Source organism: Apodemus sylvaticus, chromosome 5 (genome assembly GCF_947179515.1).
Source record: "Apodemus sylvaticus chromosome 5, mApoSyl1.1, whole genome shotgun sequence".
Taxonomy (NCBI): domain Eukaryota; kingdom Metazoa; phylum Chordata; class Mammalia; order Rodentia; family Muridae; genus Apodemus; species Apodemus sylvaticus.
The window spans coordinates 59,870,839-59,887,036 of NC_067476.1; the positions used below are offsets into that span (position 1 = coordinate 59,870,839).

The following is a 16,198-nucleotide window of genomic DNA, read 5'->3' on the forward strand; positions in this document are numbered from 1 at the left end:
ACTGAGGGAAGCCAGGGCCACTGAATGAACATGGAGATGCTGGCATTGCTGACACCCTGAGCAGGAAAGAGGCCAATAGCTGAGACATAAGAGCATAGTCATATCGACACCGCAGATCTTATGATGGGCACCATGTCTGCTATATATGTGTTTGCTTTACCAACTTACGTTTAATAGTAAGCATGGGAGTGCCATATTTCGCTGATAACACCCTCTAATAAAATCTAATTAATTTCCCAGCAGAAAATAAGGGCATGGGCTACTAAATTCGGAGGAAGTTTTGGGTTTTCACTTCACTGATATTCCAGATTCACTTAAATGCCACCAAAAAAAAAAAAAAAGATGTCATACTACTTTCTTTGAATAAATGGTTTTGTAAATAGAGAAAACAAGTCAGTAACAGAAGATAAAAGGAAACGCCAGCGTGTGTTCTTAATTTCTGCTCTTCTCTGACAAGGTGGTGCCAAGAGACTCAAGAAAGTGTCCCTTGGCCATTTTAGTCAATGACCTCTGTTTTCTACAATCTTCTACAGTGCCTGTGTAGACAGATTTCAACACTTCCAAGACTTTTCACGTCCAATTCTTTTGACTGACCTAGCATGACCACCAAAGTCAACAAGAAAGACTGGTATCCAACAAGATAGGAGCAAACCAGAGTCATGTCACTACTATATATATGTGTCTTAATGAACCATATCACGTACAACAGAAGGCAATATGTGCTTGAAATTTAGAAACCAAAAGGATCCATTAAAAGGACATCTTTTATTTTCAAATGTCAATCAATGAGAGAGGTGAAAAAGCACAGTCACAAAAAGGTATTTAAATACCATGTGTAGGTAGTGTCTGCTTCTGTCCCAATGGTGAAATAACAATGCTGGTTCATATAAAGCACAAAAGGAGCCTAACATAGTGGAATATTGTAGATTTCCATTTAAAATGTGACAGAAAATCTCAAAACCTAAAATGGAAACAGTAGATACCGCCACAAAGCTGGCAGATGTTACTTAGGGTCATCTGTACAAAAACATAAGCATATGCCAAAGAAATCTGACACTATCATAGAATCAGTTGGTGACTAAAATAATAGCAGCTCCTTATGGCAATATGGTAATATCCATATCAAATGCACAACACATTATGTTGCAACAGTGTATGCAGACAAAAGAGCATTGCTAGCAGCAGTGATGACCAGGGCTCTGACTAAGTCGGGAAAACAGAATACAAGGCTATTTCCAGGGTGAAAAATTAGTGGCAAGTTGAAAGTGATGCATGGTTTGAATTTTCAGAGTTGGTAGTACATCAGCCTTGCCTTGCCTTCTGTAAGCACAGAACAGACCACACAGTAGTAACTCTGTCTTTATAGGAAGCCCCAATGTGGTTTTACTTATTCAAGAATGGTCAGAGATGGATGTTATATTTAAGATTTATTTATGTATGCATGTGAGTACTCTCTTTGCTTATATGATTGCATGACAGAAGAGAGAATCAGATCCCATTAGAGATAGTTGTGATTCTCTGGAAATTAAACTCAGGACCTCTGCAAGAGAAGCCAGTGCTCTTAACTGTTGAGTCATCTCTACAACACTGATACACATTCTTAAAGGCAATGATAATACTGATTCTAGGAGATAAACAAGAATCCCTTAATCAATGTGGTTTTAGTGTGGTACCCCATATCTATTGGCTAAGTAATATATAACTGCTGACTCTATATCTTAACGCTAAGTACAAAACAGACAAAGAAGTATGGCATCTACTTCAGAAGGCTGAAATCTCCTGTGGTATTACTTTTGGCATAATTATGCACACAATGAAGTCATAGGCAATGTACACAATGGGTACTAATTAAATGTTGTTGGCTAAAGGACTTTAAACACTCAAATCAGAAAGGTGCCCTCAGCTTTTCTTGTTGAGATCCATGCATGCTCTGAATTCTCAGAGCATAGCATTTCCCACACACAACAGGTCACAGATGTCCACTGAGCACTTAAGATTCTCACGTACCAAGATGACCCCAGGGGGGAAAAAGGTTTACCAGTAATACATTTGTTTTCCAAGATATTTCAAGTACTGGAAGACATTTGGTCCTGATGCAGAGAATTGACACCAACTGATAGCTATCTGTAGCTTAGATGCTAAAGATATTTTTTCCCTGAAATATGACAAATGTTAAACTTATCAAAAGTAAACAACTTTTATGGAAAATTTAATCTCTATATTTTTATGAGAGTTTACTACTCTCATAAGTATTTAAATGAAATATTTAAATATATGTGGCATACTTATGGGACTTTAAATATATCTAACAAGATTTTAAGCAGTATTAAGGCTTTATCTGCATAATGGAACATCACCAGGACACCCTGCCACTGCTTTATAGTTTCAAAGAGTAAACTCATAAAATATGAGACCCCTACACATGACAACAGCTGTCCACTCCCATTCGTGTTATTCTTCCTGTACAGATGGATATAGTAGTTTGAGTAATATGTTTGTCACATCCATAAACTTACAACTGAGCTAAACATTAATGTTTATGTTAAACCAAAATAATATGGAGATTTTAAGAAATAAATGGACTTTCCCTAATATTAAAAAGCTATAAACTTATTTTCTATATTAAAATGGTACATTTATAAAACTGCTATCTCACACTTTTATTTTTCATGATAACTGCCTGGCACGTTCAAAGATCATAACCTTATCAAGATTTAACGATATTTTATGAATGTAAAAAGCTCTAAGTTATCATTATTTCTAAGCAGCATACTCCATTCTAATAAGAAACAACATACATTCCGGAGAGTCCCCAAGGCTTCTGAAAAAAAAAAAAAAAACCCCAAAACTTAGGCTTGATGGGGTTCGACTTACAGTCTTCAGGAGTAATTTCTCCTATTAATGTCTTGTTCAAGCAATTTCCCTTCTGCCAGGTATTTTACTAATCCCTGACACATTTGACACAGGGTCTTCAGGGGGATCTGTAACAGATACAATGCCTTGTACTTAGCTCATTTGAGAATGGATATCAGCAATATCTACGATCCATCAATTAGCTACTTTTAAAAATGGTCCCAGGGAGCTCCCAGAAACTGAGCCTCTAACCAGGAGCATACACAGGCTAAATCTGAGGCCCTTGGCACAAATATAATAGAGGTCTGCCTGGTCAGGTCTTAGTGGGGAAAGATGTGCTTAATCCTGGAAAGACTTGAGGCCCCAAGGAAAAGGGAGGCCTATTGCGGTAGGGGAGCACCCTCTCAGAGGCATGGGGGAGGAAGTATGAGCTGAGGAAATACAGAAAGGTAGACTGAGAAGGTACAGGAATGTAAATAAATAAAATAATAAAAATTGAAAAATAAATGGTACCACCATTGTAGACATTTTCCTTAAACCCCACGGTCTCCAAGTTCTATATGTGATAATCTCCCACAGGTCCACTATCCCTGTGTGCACACACAGCCTCCTGGTCTTCTGGTATACTGGCCATCCTCCTCCTGTAACCCACTGATTTAGCTTGCCTGTGTACTTGATTGGCTTTCTAAAGCAAAATCTGATTTCCAAAGTAAATAAATAAAATAAAATACAAATACAAATACAAATAAAACAAAACCCTTAACTTCCACTAGCATGCAGCCTGCAAGACTTCTGTTTAACACTCAGGTGGACAGAACATGCTAGTCCTATATTCAAGTTCTGTATTATTCCTAACTCGATAACCTCTATCTTCATAAGCATATGTGATTCTGCATGGACTCTGCGCTTATTCTGCAAATAAGCCCAAACCTTCCCAACACATTCTCAAAACATTCTCAGGATTGTTTTTCTTTATCTTTGTTGCTGACTCCCTATCAGACTCAGAGCTCACCCTAAATTCACTCTCACCCTGTTTTCCCCTGTACTCCTGCCCATGGAACAAAATGGTTTTTTTTTTCCTTTAGCTATTTGTCCATGATCATTCACAATGCCCTGTAATACTTCAACTGCTCTAAATGTAAATCACAAAGTCTTGCATCTATGCCTTCCAAGAGATTGTATATACCTTGATATGGAGCCTATCAAACTGATTATAGTGTCAAAAACCCCAGAACATATTGAGAGCTTCCTAAACAAAATTTAAACGAATGATTTAAGATAAGTACTAACTAAAAGTTTGCAAAAATACCATTTCTCATCAGCACTGGTTTTGGGAATACTCCTTTGAAAAACCTTTCCGGCATCCATCGTGGGAGGTTCACAGATGCCTGCATCTCCAGCTTCAGGGGGAAACTAAACATCTTGCCTCCACAGACCCCCTTCACTCACAAGTATGAACATACACTTAGGCATTCATGGGTACACATAATTCAAATAACTAAAACTAAACAATTTGCTAAAATTCATATTTTCTTCATTTACTCAGAAATTACAAATGGATAGAGAAATGCAACAAACTCTTGTGTTAACTTTATAAAATGGCAAAATCAAGCCATATTATTTCATCTGAAAGTTTTAGGGCTAGAGTTAGGACCCTAAGTCTTCACTATTACTCTGTGGGATGTAGGACCAACAACTCTAGAGGGTACTAGAGGATTCTAGATTCCCTGTAGAGGCAGCATTATAAGAATTGCAAGCACCTAAGTTAAACTGCCAACCTTTGGAGCCAATCAACTCCATTTACTAGTAAGGCTTGGGGCAAGATATTTAATGCTGAGAATACTGGGGATGAAATTGCCTCTTAGATGATAAAGTCTTGTTACAAAGGTAAAACAATAAAAAACGCTTAACCCAGAGCCTGGTGGTATAAACACCAATTGGTGTGTGTTCACTATTTGCAGCCAAGCACAGGGTATTGTGGAGCAGCAGTAGACATTTACACAATACTGTTTCTGATACAAAATCTTGGAGCATTCACAGGAACCCCATGATGCCAGCTGGCATGTTAGACGTACCCTTGTACTTACTGTAAATGCATAGCATTATACCAATTGTGCAATAAAATAAAATAAATAAAAAGCTGTAAAAGTATTTAGTCTGTGTGTGTGTGTGTGTGTCTGTCTGTCTGTCTGTCTACTTGTCTGCCTAGCTTGAGATTTAGTCATTTCCTACACTGAGAACCTCTAAAATCTTGTTTTCATGTCAAACATTAGCATGAGGTTCAATTTCCAGCAATTCCCTCTCCTTCTTTTCTTTTCCTAACTTCTAGCAAACCCTGACTTTGGGAATTCCAAGATCATAGGAAGAGTCATGATTACTAAGAGTTCCTTCTCTTTGGCACCATGCAAATACATTTATGTACGTAGACATATAACTCACTCCCTGAGCGTATAACACTCTATTATCAGCCCCACACTTCTAAAATTGTACCAGGGATTCACTCACAAAGGCTTTTGAGGAGGCTGTGCTTACAACTTGGCGATGCTCTGCTGAATTATCTGTGTAACTTGAAGTGTTATCTTATAGTCACAAGACACACTAGAATCCATAACGGATATGGGATTGTGATGGACAGTCGAACAGTGAGATCTCACAACTGCAAGGCATCTCTGGTCCTCTAAATGCCACTGCCAAACTACAGTGGATTCAAACATACCCCAGCCGAGGCAACCCTAGCTGCTTGTACGCAACAGAACTCTGCCGTCTGGACCCATCACCTTGGCTCTTTCAGCCCCTATCTTTGTCGTCTATACATTTCTTCAGTCCTCTGAAGGGCCCCAAGCTCTGGACAGTGCCATCTGCTTCACAGCTCTAATCTATTGACCCTCACTGCCCCTATCCCCCAGGTGCCTCTTACTGTATGTCCCTGAGGGGCCAGTGGAAGATCTGTCTCCTCTCCCCAGTGCACATGAATATCAGCTTCATTCACAAAGAGCCCACAGGAGTAGAAAGAAAGGAGAGGAAAAAGGGAAATGAGATAGGTTAAGTTTGAACGTGTTTGCCTTCGAGTAGGCTCTCCATCTTTTGGAATAAACACTAGTCTACAGAAGTTCACAAGGTCCATGGTCCAGATAGCATAATGACCATTCCAAATCAGAAGCACATCGGTAATTGTCAGATTTGTTCAAACAATAAACACAGTGACTGTGGTCAACAGTATGGCGGTTTTTACATACTTAATCACTAGCTAATTAACACACAAAAAACAAAAGCCGACTTGTGTACACAAAACACTTTAGAGTAACTGCCACTTCAGCATTTCCAGATCAGCATTGTTAAGTTTTTTGTTGTTGTTTGTTTTCCCTTTGGATTTGAATCTGGACTTGAGAGTCCCTGCCTTGGCCTCCAGAGTGCCACCAGATGCAGTCTCGGTTGCTTTTCTTAACAGGCCATTCAAATTGTATGACTCCCTCCATTTTACCCTGGGATAAACAGTTTGAAAAGTATACTTTCCTGCACAAAAAATACATTAGAACTAAATGCTGAAAATAAAGAGAACTTAACCTTTTCTTTTCTCTTTTCTCCTTAGAAATACTGGGTGAGGGATGGAGCCCAAACCCCATAAGCATCTTCTTCCTGAGCTACATCCCTAGCTCAGAAGTGAGCATGCCCACTCTCTGTGTTACTACAAACTTTGTCTAACAAAGTTTCCACCAGCCTTTTGCATATATTACACTTATGTTATTTCCAAGTTTGTTCTTCTATCAAACTAGTCATATCTCTGTGGTTCAAATAGCCGTAGGTAGAACATGGGACCCATATTGGCCAGTTTCAAATGCATCATACCTCGAGGTCCGACTGGCAGTCCTATCACAGTGACGTCACTCTATATTTATTTTACGTTGTGAGTTTCTTTGTTTTGTAATGATGAAGACCAATTTATCTTAGTAAAAAAAACAAAAGTCTTGGGAAATTTTCACATGATAAATAGGTATTTTTAAAAGTTTATTACCAGGTAAAATATAGTTACTATGTAAAATTGAATCTTTATATATATATATCTTAAGAATCCCTTCAAGTTTGGTAGCTTTGGACACTGAGACGCTTTCTTGTTAGTGGGCAGAGTGACAACTGAAAGCACTATGTCTTACTAATTACTGCCTCCCTCCCTCACATGAGGAATAGGTCATTTGAGGGGTTAGCCCCTCCTTCCATTATTCGTGACCACACGGCCCTCTGACAGATGTCTCAGTTTGGATGTAAGGCAGAGCTCTGGGTATCTGTTTCGCTTACATCTGTTCCCAAACAGCTTAGGCAGATTAATACTTAGAACAAGTCCTGCCCAGCTGAATCTCCAACTCCCATTTAGAACAAAATGATCATTTTTTCTCGTTTTCACATTGTCCCACGTTACCTTTCTTTTTGCTAAACTTCCAGTAAGTAAATGTGTTTGTATCAACTTAAAGATAGAAACAATCATGTTGCCTTGTAACAAGAGACACTTTCAAGACTCTCCCTGAAGCCTGGCTTTCTTAGACTTTTTTTTTTTTTTTTTTTCTGGTCACCGATCTAATTCTCTGAGCTCAGAGCTGTGGTGAGAAATTAATTATTTTTCTTTTTAAGAAAACAACTTTACAATGTGTCAGAGGTAATAAATATGTGAAAATAGAGTTGGAAATCATAATTAAAAATTGAAACCTTCACTTTGTGTAAAAGTGTTTGAAACATAATATTTTAATAAGATTATTGAGTCTGCTTAGAAGTTTGGTAAAGATCACATAAACATAAAATAAAACAAAGTTAAGATGGGGTGAGAAGTTACTTCTGTCCATCATGAAAAATCTGCTAACAAGTAGACAATGCCTGTGAAGAAGGCCTGACCCATTTCCCATCATGCCCTAGTGCTGGGGAACTGAAGGGCACCCCTGTTTCCCACATTGTCCTTTTAATGAGAAAGTCATTAGGTTTCAAAGGTCCTGCCAAAAAACAAAACCACTTCTCCACATACACCAAAATGCTGAATAAATACCCTGACCATTCCAAGCTTAGTTAGATGTTTTTCAATTGGACAATAAATGTCCTGGTTTCTATTCTTGTAATTATAGCTTTACAGGTGATCAGAACTGATGCTCTTTTGAAACTTTGCTATAATACAAATCCTTCATTTTTCAGCTTAATAAACTGTTGCTCATCCAGGTTTGCTGATCTGTCTAAGTTACTTACACACTTTCAGGTCCCAGACTTAAGATCTAAGAGCCTTCCACGTCCATGCCTGAAATATGCTCTGCACCATATATGCAAACAGGTACCAGAAATGTAGGGACTCCAAAAACATTCTCACACTCCAAGTTGTTGATTTTTAGTAAATTATGGCATTAACTTGCTGAATTACAATCATCATTTCTAATGAAAACCAGAGTGACCGTCACAGACCAATGGTGAAATTTGCTTCTTTGAAATTTTCATTTTAGAAGATCATATATCTGCTTAGGTGTGCTTCATACTTTTCTGTCCGCCCACAGCCCTCACTTCAGAGCAATAAGAAAGAAGAGAGGAGACATGTTCCCAACACGAGGCGAACTGGGGGCTACTGATACACGCCGCAGAGATCCATACTGAACTACTACGTTTGTAGGTGAAGTACGACGGAGCCTGACCTAGCCCAGCTTACCCCATCCCTTACTTTCTTTATCTTGCTTTTGTTTTATGGGAAATAAATAACATCTAATCACACAAGACAATAAATATCGTTTTGATCAGAATATACAAAGTCTGTGTCTTATACTTTAATATAACTATCCCCGTTAAAGATCATCATTTGACAAACACATGTTTCTAGAAGTATGCCATTGGTTGAGACAATGCAATAGACAACCATTATTGTTGAAAATATTGAACTCTGGAGACATCTGAGCTGGCAAAAGCACAGGCTAACAGTCATAGTATAAAGCAGGTGGATTTCAACAGTTCTGGCTGTATGGACCAGATCTACACAACACTGTGCCTATCAACATAATGGATCAAGGAAAGGCCCATAGTGTCCTATCCCTCCACAATGAGCTATTGTCTACTGATGGATTCTGAAGAATGAGAAGTCACCTTCTTCAATTGTGTACCTACTGAGAAGACCACCAAGCTTCAGTGGATAGATTTAAATTCATAATCACACAGATGATTCTGGCAAAATTCCATGGGACTCAAAAATGTATTGTATGAATTATATAAAGAAGGGAGTGTTGATAGAGATGACTTTAGAAGAGATTACAATAATCAGAATGTACCTTATACATATATGAAACTGTCAAAAAACAAATTTAATAAAAAGAAGCAGGCAGATGTCAATTCTATCTGAGCAGGACTTTGAGCTTCTCTGTGAATCTTGGCACCATATACCTAGCCCATTTGGACTCATAAATCTCATCTGACTCCATTCTACTATCTTTAGGATATTGCTCCCTTTTAGGTCACAGACAGCTAGCTTGACAACTACCTTACAGCAGCATAAATAAACTCGGGTAAGATCCACAAGTAAGGCGGTCACAATTTTCAGTCCTAATCAGAAGATCATCAAGGGTTATTGCAGCAATAAACAAAAAATATCATTCTCTGAACTGGATAAAGCCTTATGGTTCATATAGTTTATATTACAGTGCCAGACTCCTGGTCTTTATAACCCTGGAGCTGAGCAAAACAGGAACTCCCTGCTACACCCTCACAGCAAAGAAATGAAGCAACTCTTATATTAGAAATTTGGGAACAATATAAAGTAAAAGACATACAAGGAGATTGTCCTCTAGTGAGAACGCAAAGCTGATTCCTGTCTCCGTATATGAACCCCAAATGCTTAAAGAGGATGAGGGAAACAAATCTAAAATGAATCTTCATTAGTTTTAATGAGTACAAACATGGAAGCATTGACAAAAAGACAAAAGGAAGCCAATTCTGGGCGGCAGGAGTCGCACGGAAACCAGTTCATGGGATTCTACTTCTGCCATCCTGTCTATCATAAGGTGATGGAATTTGAGGAATGCACTGGGAAATAAAGATGAAAAGGCAGACAGGTGTAGATCATTGAGACCTCATGCTATGTTAGCTGACATGTCTCTCAGCCCATTTCCTACTCCTCAGTGGGTTTTCAAAGAAACAAAAAAGTGGTCCCATTAGGCAAGTGGGAGCCAAGGAGACAGACTCACTCTGACCAAGAAGTGCTCACTTTAATGTGGGTTATATTGGAGATCCCCTTAAGAACGGTTTTATAAAGAATTCTGGTTGATGGTCCTCACACAGGGGATGAGTTGATACTCAGCAGTGTTCATCATGGTCGAGGCACTAGGTAAAATTGAAGCTTGTGATGCGGCAATCCATCCTAAACATACTCACTCAGTAAATGTTCTCCTTGTGGCTGGTGTATGACGGAGTTAAGAGTAAACCAAACAGATACGGGCTGTCTTCCTTCCTCCATCCAAATCTGGACTCCATCATTCTTTACTTTCACTGTGCACTGAAGCCATTACCTGTGCACAATAGCAATGCTCTCCTTATCCCTGACTACAGATTGTTGGCTTCAAATACAAGAGAGGGAGCTGAGGAAGTGAATTCTGACCTTCCCTGAAGGGCTGGTGGAAGAAACGAGTCAGGCTAAGGCAAAGGCCAAAGATTCTGCCTAATGTCTTTATCTCTAAACTCAGGTCTGCTCCCTCAATACACCCCCTGGAGCCTAAGCATAGTATCTCCTACTGACTTATTACTAGTACCAATAGTTCTTTCTGCTCACACCTTATCTGATCTTTGGAAATGAAGAAAGCCCTCTTATCCACCAGCATGTGTCTGAAACAATGCCTAGACCTGATCCCAATATACAAGCACTGTAAAAACATTAGCTATTCATTGATCAAATATCAATGCTAGCTACAAAGAGACTTTCAGGCAAGTAGCAATGCAATGTGGATATTTTTGACAGTTGGCTATACTGTCTGGAAACCATATATAGCCACAACAGATGAGACTTCTTGGAAACACCAAAATTTACAAGCATGTAGAAAGAAGTCCCATGGGAGACTGATAATCTAGGTGCTATTGGCATTAAGCCAACGGAATTGAGTCATTTCACATGAAGGAGGACTCCATAAAGGGAAAGACTGGCATTTTCTATTTAACTCAACAATCAGAATACTGCTCAATCCCTTTCCTGGGCACTTTCAGCAGAAAGGAAGATAGCAGGCCTCTTAAAATTGAGGGGAAATTCGGAAGTGACTCGCAGGAGGAAATGTAAGACAGCATTTATCCCAAAGTTCATCAGACAAATTGAGAACAAGGCATGGAAACAAAAGAGAGGAACTGGTCAGAGATCTAGATCAGGATCTGAAAGGACAAGCCCTGGGCACTTCACCACGCTTAAGGAAAAGAGCTTGAGAGAAAGAAGACTGATGTTTACAGAGGAGGAGGCAGCGTCCTTCCTGAGCCTGGACGTAGACTTGAGAGACGGCAAACATCCATATTGCAGCCATAGGTGGGCACAACTGGAATGAAATTAAAGCCAAAGCCATTAACACGGCAGAGGTATGGAGGCTGAGCGTTTGTGATAAGGATTCCACAGGCCACCATTATTGAGAGGGTTTGTGGGGCAATTTAAAATTAAAAAAGAAAACCATGGCCGAACTTTACAAGTTCTACTGAATTGACCCTGAGTTTCTTGTGATCACTACCCCTCCTACTTTTGAAATATCCAGGAACATTCCTGACTAGTGCTCATGAGTTTCAACCCTAGGCAACAGCCTTTCATTTCTAGTCTTCACTGAAGCCTTCAACCCAAACTGTCTTTCCAACTCCCATCATCAATTTGGTGAGATGACCTGTCTCCCCCAAATTCACATACTACTGAAACCTTGAAAAGAACGGTATTGGGAGGCTGCCATTATAATTCAGCATGGAGATTACCCTAGACTTAGGGTGGCTCTTGACCTTAGTGGCCGCTGACCTTATGAAAAGGGGAGGGAACACATGGAGACAATGTGAGTCCATGTGGAGATCCAGAGTTATGGAACTGCAAGCCAAGAGACAGGACGGAGGGCCTTCAGAGAGGTATGGAAACTGAACTCGGGACCTCACACATCCCAGACAATCAGCCATAAACTCTACCACTGAGCAACACTGCAGGCCCTCAGCTAACATCTTGCTTTCTAACAATACTGCAAACCTTTATGAAATACCATTATGCTCAATTTTCTTTTTTCCTCCCCCTAAATTCTGGGGACTTAAACAGCTAATTGAGCCTTTATGATATTTCCCCTGTCATGAGCAGATCACTTTCTTTTGAGCACACTGAAATGCCAAGAGGGATCTTTAGATCACCTCACAACACACTGGCTACTTCACATCGATGAATGCCTGCCTGGTGGCAGTGTCAGTCTTTGGAGTCCTGTCTTTAGGGGTCAGGCAAGTATGCTAGTCCATTTAGTCCTTGCCTCTTCAAAACATTTAGTAACACGCCTGAGCACTAAGTACCGAAGCTTACAAGGGAACAATACTCACAGGATTAATATCGTCACTAAGAAGACCTAATACACTAAGCTGAAAAAAATCCTTTCATTTAAAGAAAAAAAAAAAGGCCAAAATTTATTGCAGGTGTATTTAAGCTCCCCACCTCAGCTTGGAGACACCCACATGAGCCTCATCTATATAGAGGATGACACAACTCTCAATATAAATCAACCTTGAACCCAATAAGGGAACTCTAGTCATTATAGTTAGAGTCACATACTCTGTCAACAAGACCACCAATTAATCCCAGTTCCAGCAGTAATGGCCTCCATAAAATACATTAATGTCTTCCCCTCATCATCTTCAAGATGGACAAGTTAGGGAAGATTATGGAGTAATTTGTTTCTCAATGAAACTGTAATTTACTTGGAGTTTTAAAATGTAATGCTCTGATTAAAGCTCATATACACCATGCAATGATGTCCAGAGGTCTCATGACCCAAGCCCCACCCTGGGAAGTTAGGCACTGGCCAAGCAACGACAGACAGCCATGGCTTCCTCTACCACACATTCCAACACTGTGTTCTCCTACATGTGGTGGTTTGGATATCTCTCTCCTCCTCTCTGGAACGCCCGTTACTTAGTCCTCATCACTCAGATCTCTGATTATGGCAAGATCAGAGTGCTTTGCTCATACCATCACCTAATGACTACTCTTTACCCACTGGATTTAGTACCGTGCTTCTTGGGCGGCTCCACAAATACCAGTGGCAGGTTTCCAAGGCTCCTGGTTTAAATACCAGGTGTTAATTGCATAGAAAACTATTGTGCTCTGTATGAAGGGAAAGAAAAACAAAGGGTCTTAGGGCAAAATTAAACACTTGCAAACTCCGGAGTAATAAAACTGTCATGAGAGCTTTTCAAATTCTATTACCAGGAGTGTTAATTAAATCTCTTTTTCCTCAATCACCACTCACTATAAAACAGGATTTCTTTCCTCTTGTTAATATTTGTCTTTGTGCTGTAGCAGTGACCTACACAGGAGGGGGTTGGGGGTGCCGTGGCACTGCAGTCTCTAAATGCTGTCAGCTTGTAGCTTAAATTGGTTCCTTGGGCTAATCCAGATTCTAGTTTCAAACATTTATATTCCCCAGTTTAGGCTGACTTACAGGCTAAAAGATTCCACATCCCAGCACCTTGCTTGTAATATTAAAGAATCAGGAAAATACTTCTTCACCTTGGGTTTTCAAAAGATGTGAAAACATTTTACTTAAAGCCCAACGTAGCTTTGCTTAAGCGGACAGCGCACATGCACATGTCGCTCAGGTGGAAGTCACACTCCTCCCTAATGTTGGTCCCTGACTGGATGGTTTCATTTAGTTAAATGTTTGGACAAGAAACTTTCAAAGAATGACTTTTCCATTCTGTGACAAACCGTGGCACAAGTAGTACTTTTCTCTGGAGGCAGAAGGAATCAGCTGTTTTTAATTTCATAAACTCGTAGCTAATTAAAAACAGAATGTGAACCACATTCCTCTGTTCTCCAAGACATGTCTAACCGAAGACGACTTGAAATATTTCCACTGCAAATTGCAGCATCGCATTTTCTTATTCAAAAAAAAAAAAAAATCAAGTCAATAGACAGTAAGTTTAAGCAAAGCACAAATCTGTGATGCGATATTCTATCGAAATTCGTTAAAAATCAGGTTTCAAAATTTGCTCGGGATGGAAGAACTGTAACTTCCTGGTTTGCAAACACAACCCCTACAGGAGGCTGGGGGCGGAGGGTCAGTGGGGTGTCGGCGACAGAAGGGCGTGGCGGCTGCAGGGTGTGGGGGGCGTGGGAAGGTTAGGGGGCCGCCACTCACCAGCCGGGAGCTCGGGCTGGATGCGTTGCCACCGCAGGGCCCGCTCGCCCAGCGCCACATCGCAGCTTTCCCTCCCGATCTCGAAGATGCCACGGAGCAGAACCCGCTCGGGTTCAGTAGCCACCTTTGGGTTCTCCGGGGACCCGACGGGCGCCCCCTCCTCCAGGGCGCCCACCCGGTTTCCGCGTCTCCCCCGGAGCATGGTGACGCAGCGCTAGGCCGAACTGGGGACCCACCAGAAACCTTTGTGGGAAGGAAGAGTGGCTACAGCCACCGCCTGGGCCTTGTCCCAAGCTGCCAAGGCAACGACGCGCGCCTGAAGAAAGGCGGGGCAAGAGGGCGGAGCCGCCGCCAGAGCTTTCTCTTTTCCCAGGTGTCCTCTCTGGACCATGCAGCTAGTATGAGTTCCCTGGCTGAGCTCCTGGAGTCTGCCAGGTATCCCCCAAATTGGATTGCTTAGGCATCACCTAGTCTCTTGTTAAATAAAGTGCAGGTTCTTGTCAGATAGATCTAAAGAGTACCCAAAATTCTGAGTTGTGGCATAAGCCTTTAGTTCCAGAACTCAGGGAGCAGAGACAAGTGAACTTGAGTTCCAGGCCAGCCAGAGCTAAATAGTGAGTTCGACACCAGTCAGGACTACTTCCAAAAAAGAAGAAAAGAAAAGAAAACATAAAATTAAAAAAAAAATCAGCATTAAGAATCTACCTTACTGGGTGACTGCAGAAGTTGCTGGGTGAGACACAAAGGAGTTTCAGTGTGCAAGGCTCTGTTTACCTTCTCGAGGGTCTCCTCTGAGATTCCACAAGGACCCCTACATTACCTCTATGACTACCTCTGCAGGATTGCCCAGGAGCATGTGTTAACACCTGATTTGCATAGGCAAATGTACACCTTACAAAGTTGTTATTACTGTCAAGCACATCCACAGTGCAGTCCACACATCAAGCACATCCACAGTGCAGTTTTTCTATACAGAGACCTACCTCTCCCTGGGTGCCTCCTCTTCAGCCTTAGCTCTGCCTGAATCTGATGATGCTGCAGACAAACTGCGGAAGAGTAGAACTTACCCACCCAAACACTTCCATCACTCAACAGGAGGCCTCCAGAATTCACCTGTAACTTCCTCCTGGTAGGAGGGGCAGTTCTCTGCTGTGATTGCACAACAGAGTGACCTGGAAGGGTTGTTGCTGTTTAATCCGGTTGTCCTGGCCACCTTTCAAAAATGATTAATTCACGATCTCCAGGGATGAGATCCAGATTCCAGAAATTTCCCTCTGAAGGTCCAGGATTTAGCCAAGGCTGAGAATAGCAATCAGAAAACAAGAGCCTAGTATGGCTGCAAACTAGGCACGTAAGGGGGTTTAAGAAGTCCTTATGATACTGTGAGGTGGGGGAGGGAGTCTGGCATTGAAGGGTGATTTAAAACTGGGGTTTCCTATACTATTGCCTAAGGACTTCATCCATCCCATAGGCAGCCAATTCACTCTCAAGCCTGGTCACAATTACTGCAGGAGGGTTTCTCTGGGCTCAACACTCAACCTGTTGTAGACAAATCATTTCAAGAATAAATCTCCAGTAGGCCAGGGAATCAAGGACTTCTCCTATTCAAGGCACTGAAAGCAAATACTCAGCCTTCTCCAGCAATCAAGGAAAAGCCTCTGGTTGATCTCATTGCAGCCAGGGAGATGTGTTTCTAGGAGCAGAAGCCCAGCTACTGCTAAGCCTCTTGCAGACAGTCACAAGCAGGTAAGAACTGTGCTGTTCCGGGAAGAGTTCATGGCTAGAGTTAACATCCCGAGTTCACAGCTGTCTGGCAGACCCAAGCTCCCTGGCATTTTAAAAGTTCCCTGCGAGCCAAGGCAAACAGGCCAAGGCGATGGCTACTTCTTAGGACCTTTGCAAAGGGGCAGGTTACCATTTGTCAAGCTTCAGTAAGACCAGGAGTTGCAAACATTGGCTTTGTCTGATCATGAAGATGGAAGCTATAAGGTCCATGC

At 41.1% G+C, this 16,198-nt stretch overlaps 1 protein-coding gene across 2 annotated transcripts in view; it reads right to left on the reverse strand.

Annotated features, from left to right (window-relative positions):
- The window catches only part of Cerkl (ceramide kinase like), a 97,427-nt gene extending 82,982 nt beyond the window's left edge, over positions 1-14,445 (reverse strand). For both annotated transcript variants that reach the window (XM_052182784.1, XM_052182783.1), the window contains exon 1: positions 14,202-14,445. In XM_052182784.1, coding sequence (XP_052038744.1) covers positions 14,202-14,403 — 202 coding nt within the window. In that variant the 5' untranslated portion in view covers positions 14,404-14,445. The remainder of the gene's footprint in view (positions 1-14,201) is intronic.
- Positions 14,446-16,198: the final 1,753 nt, after the last annotated feature.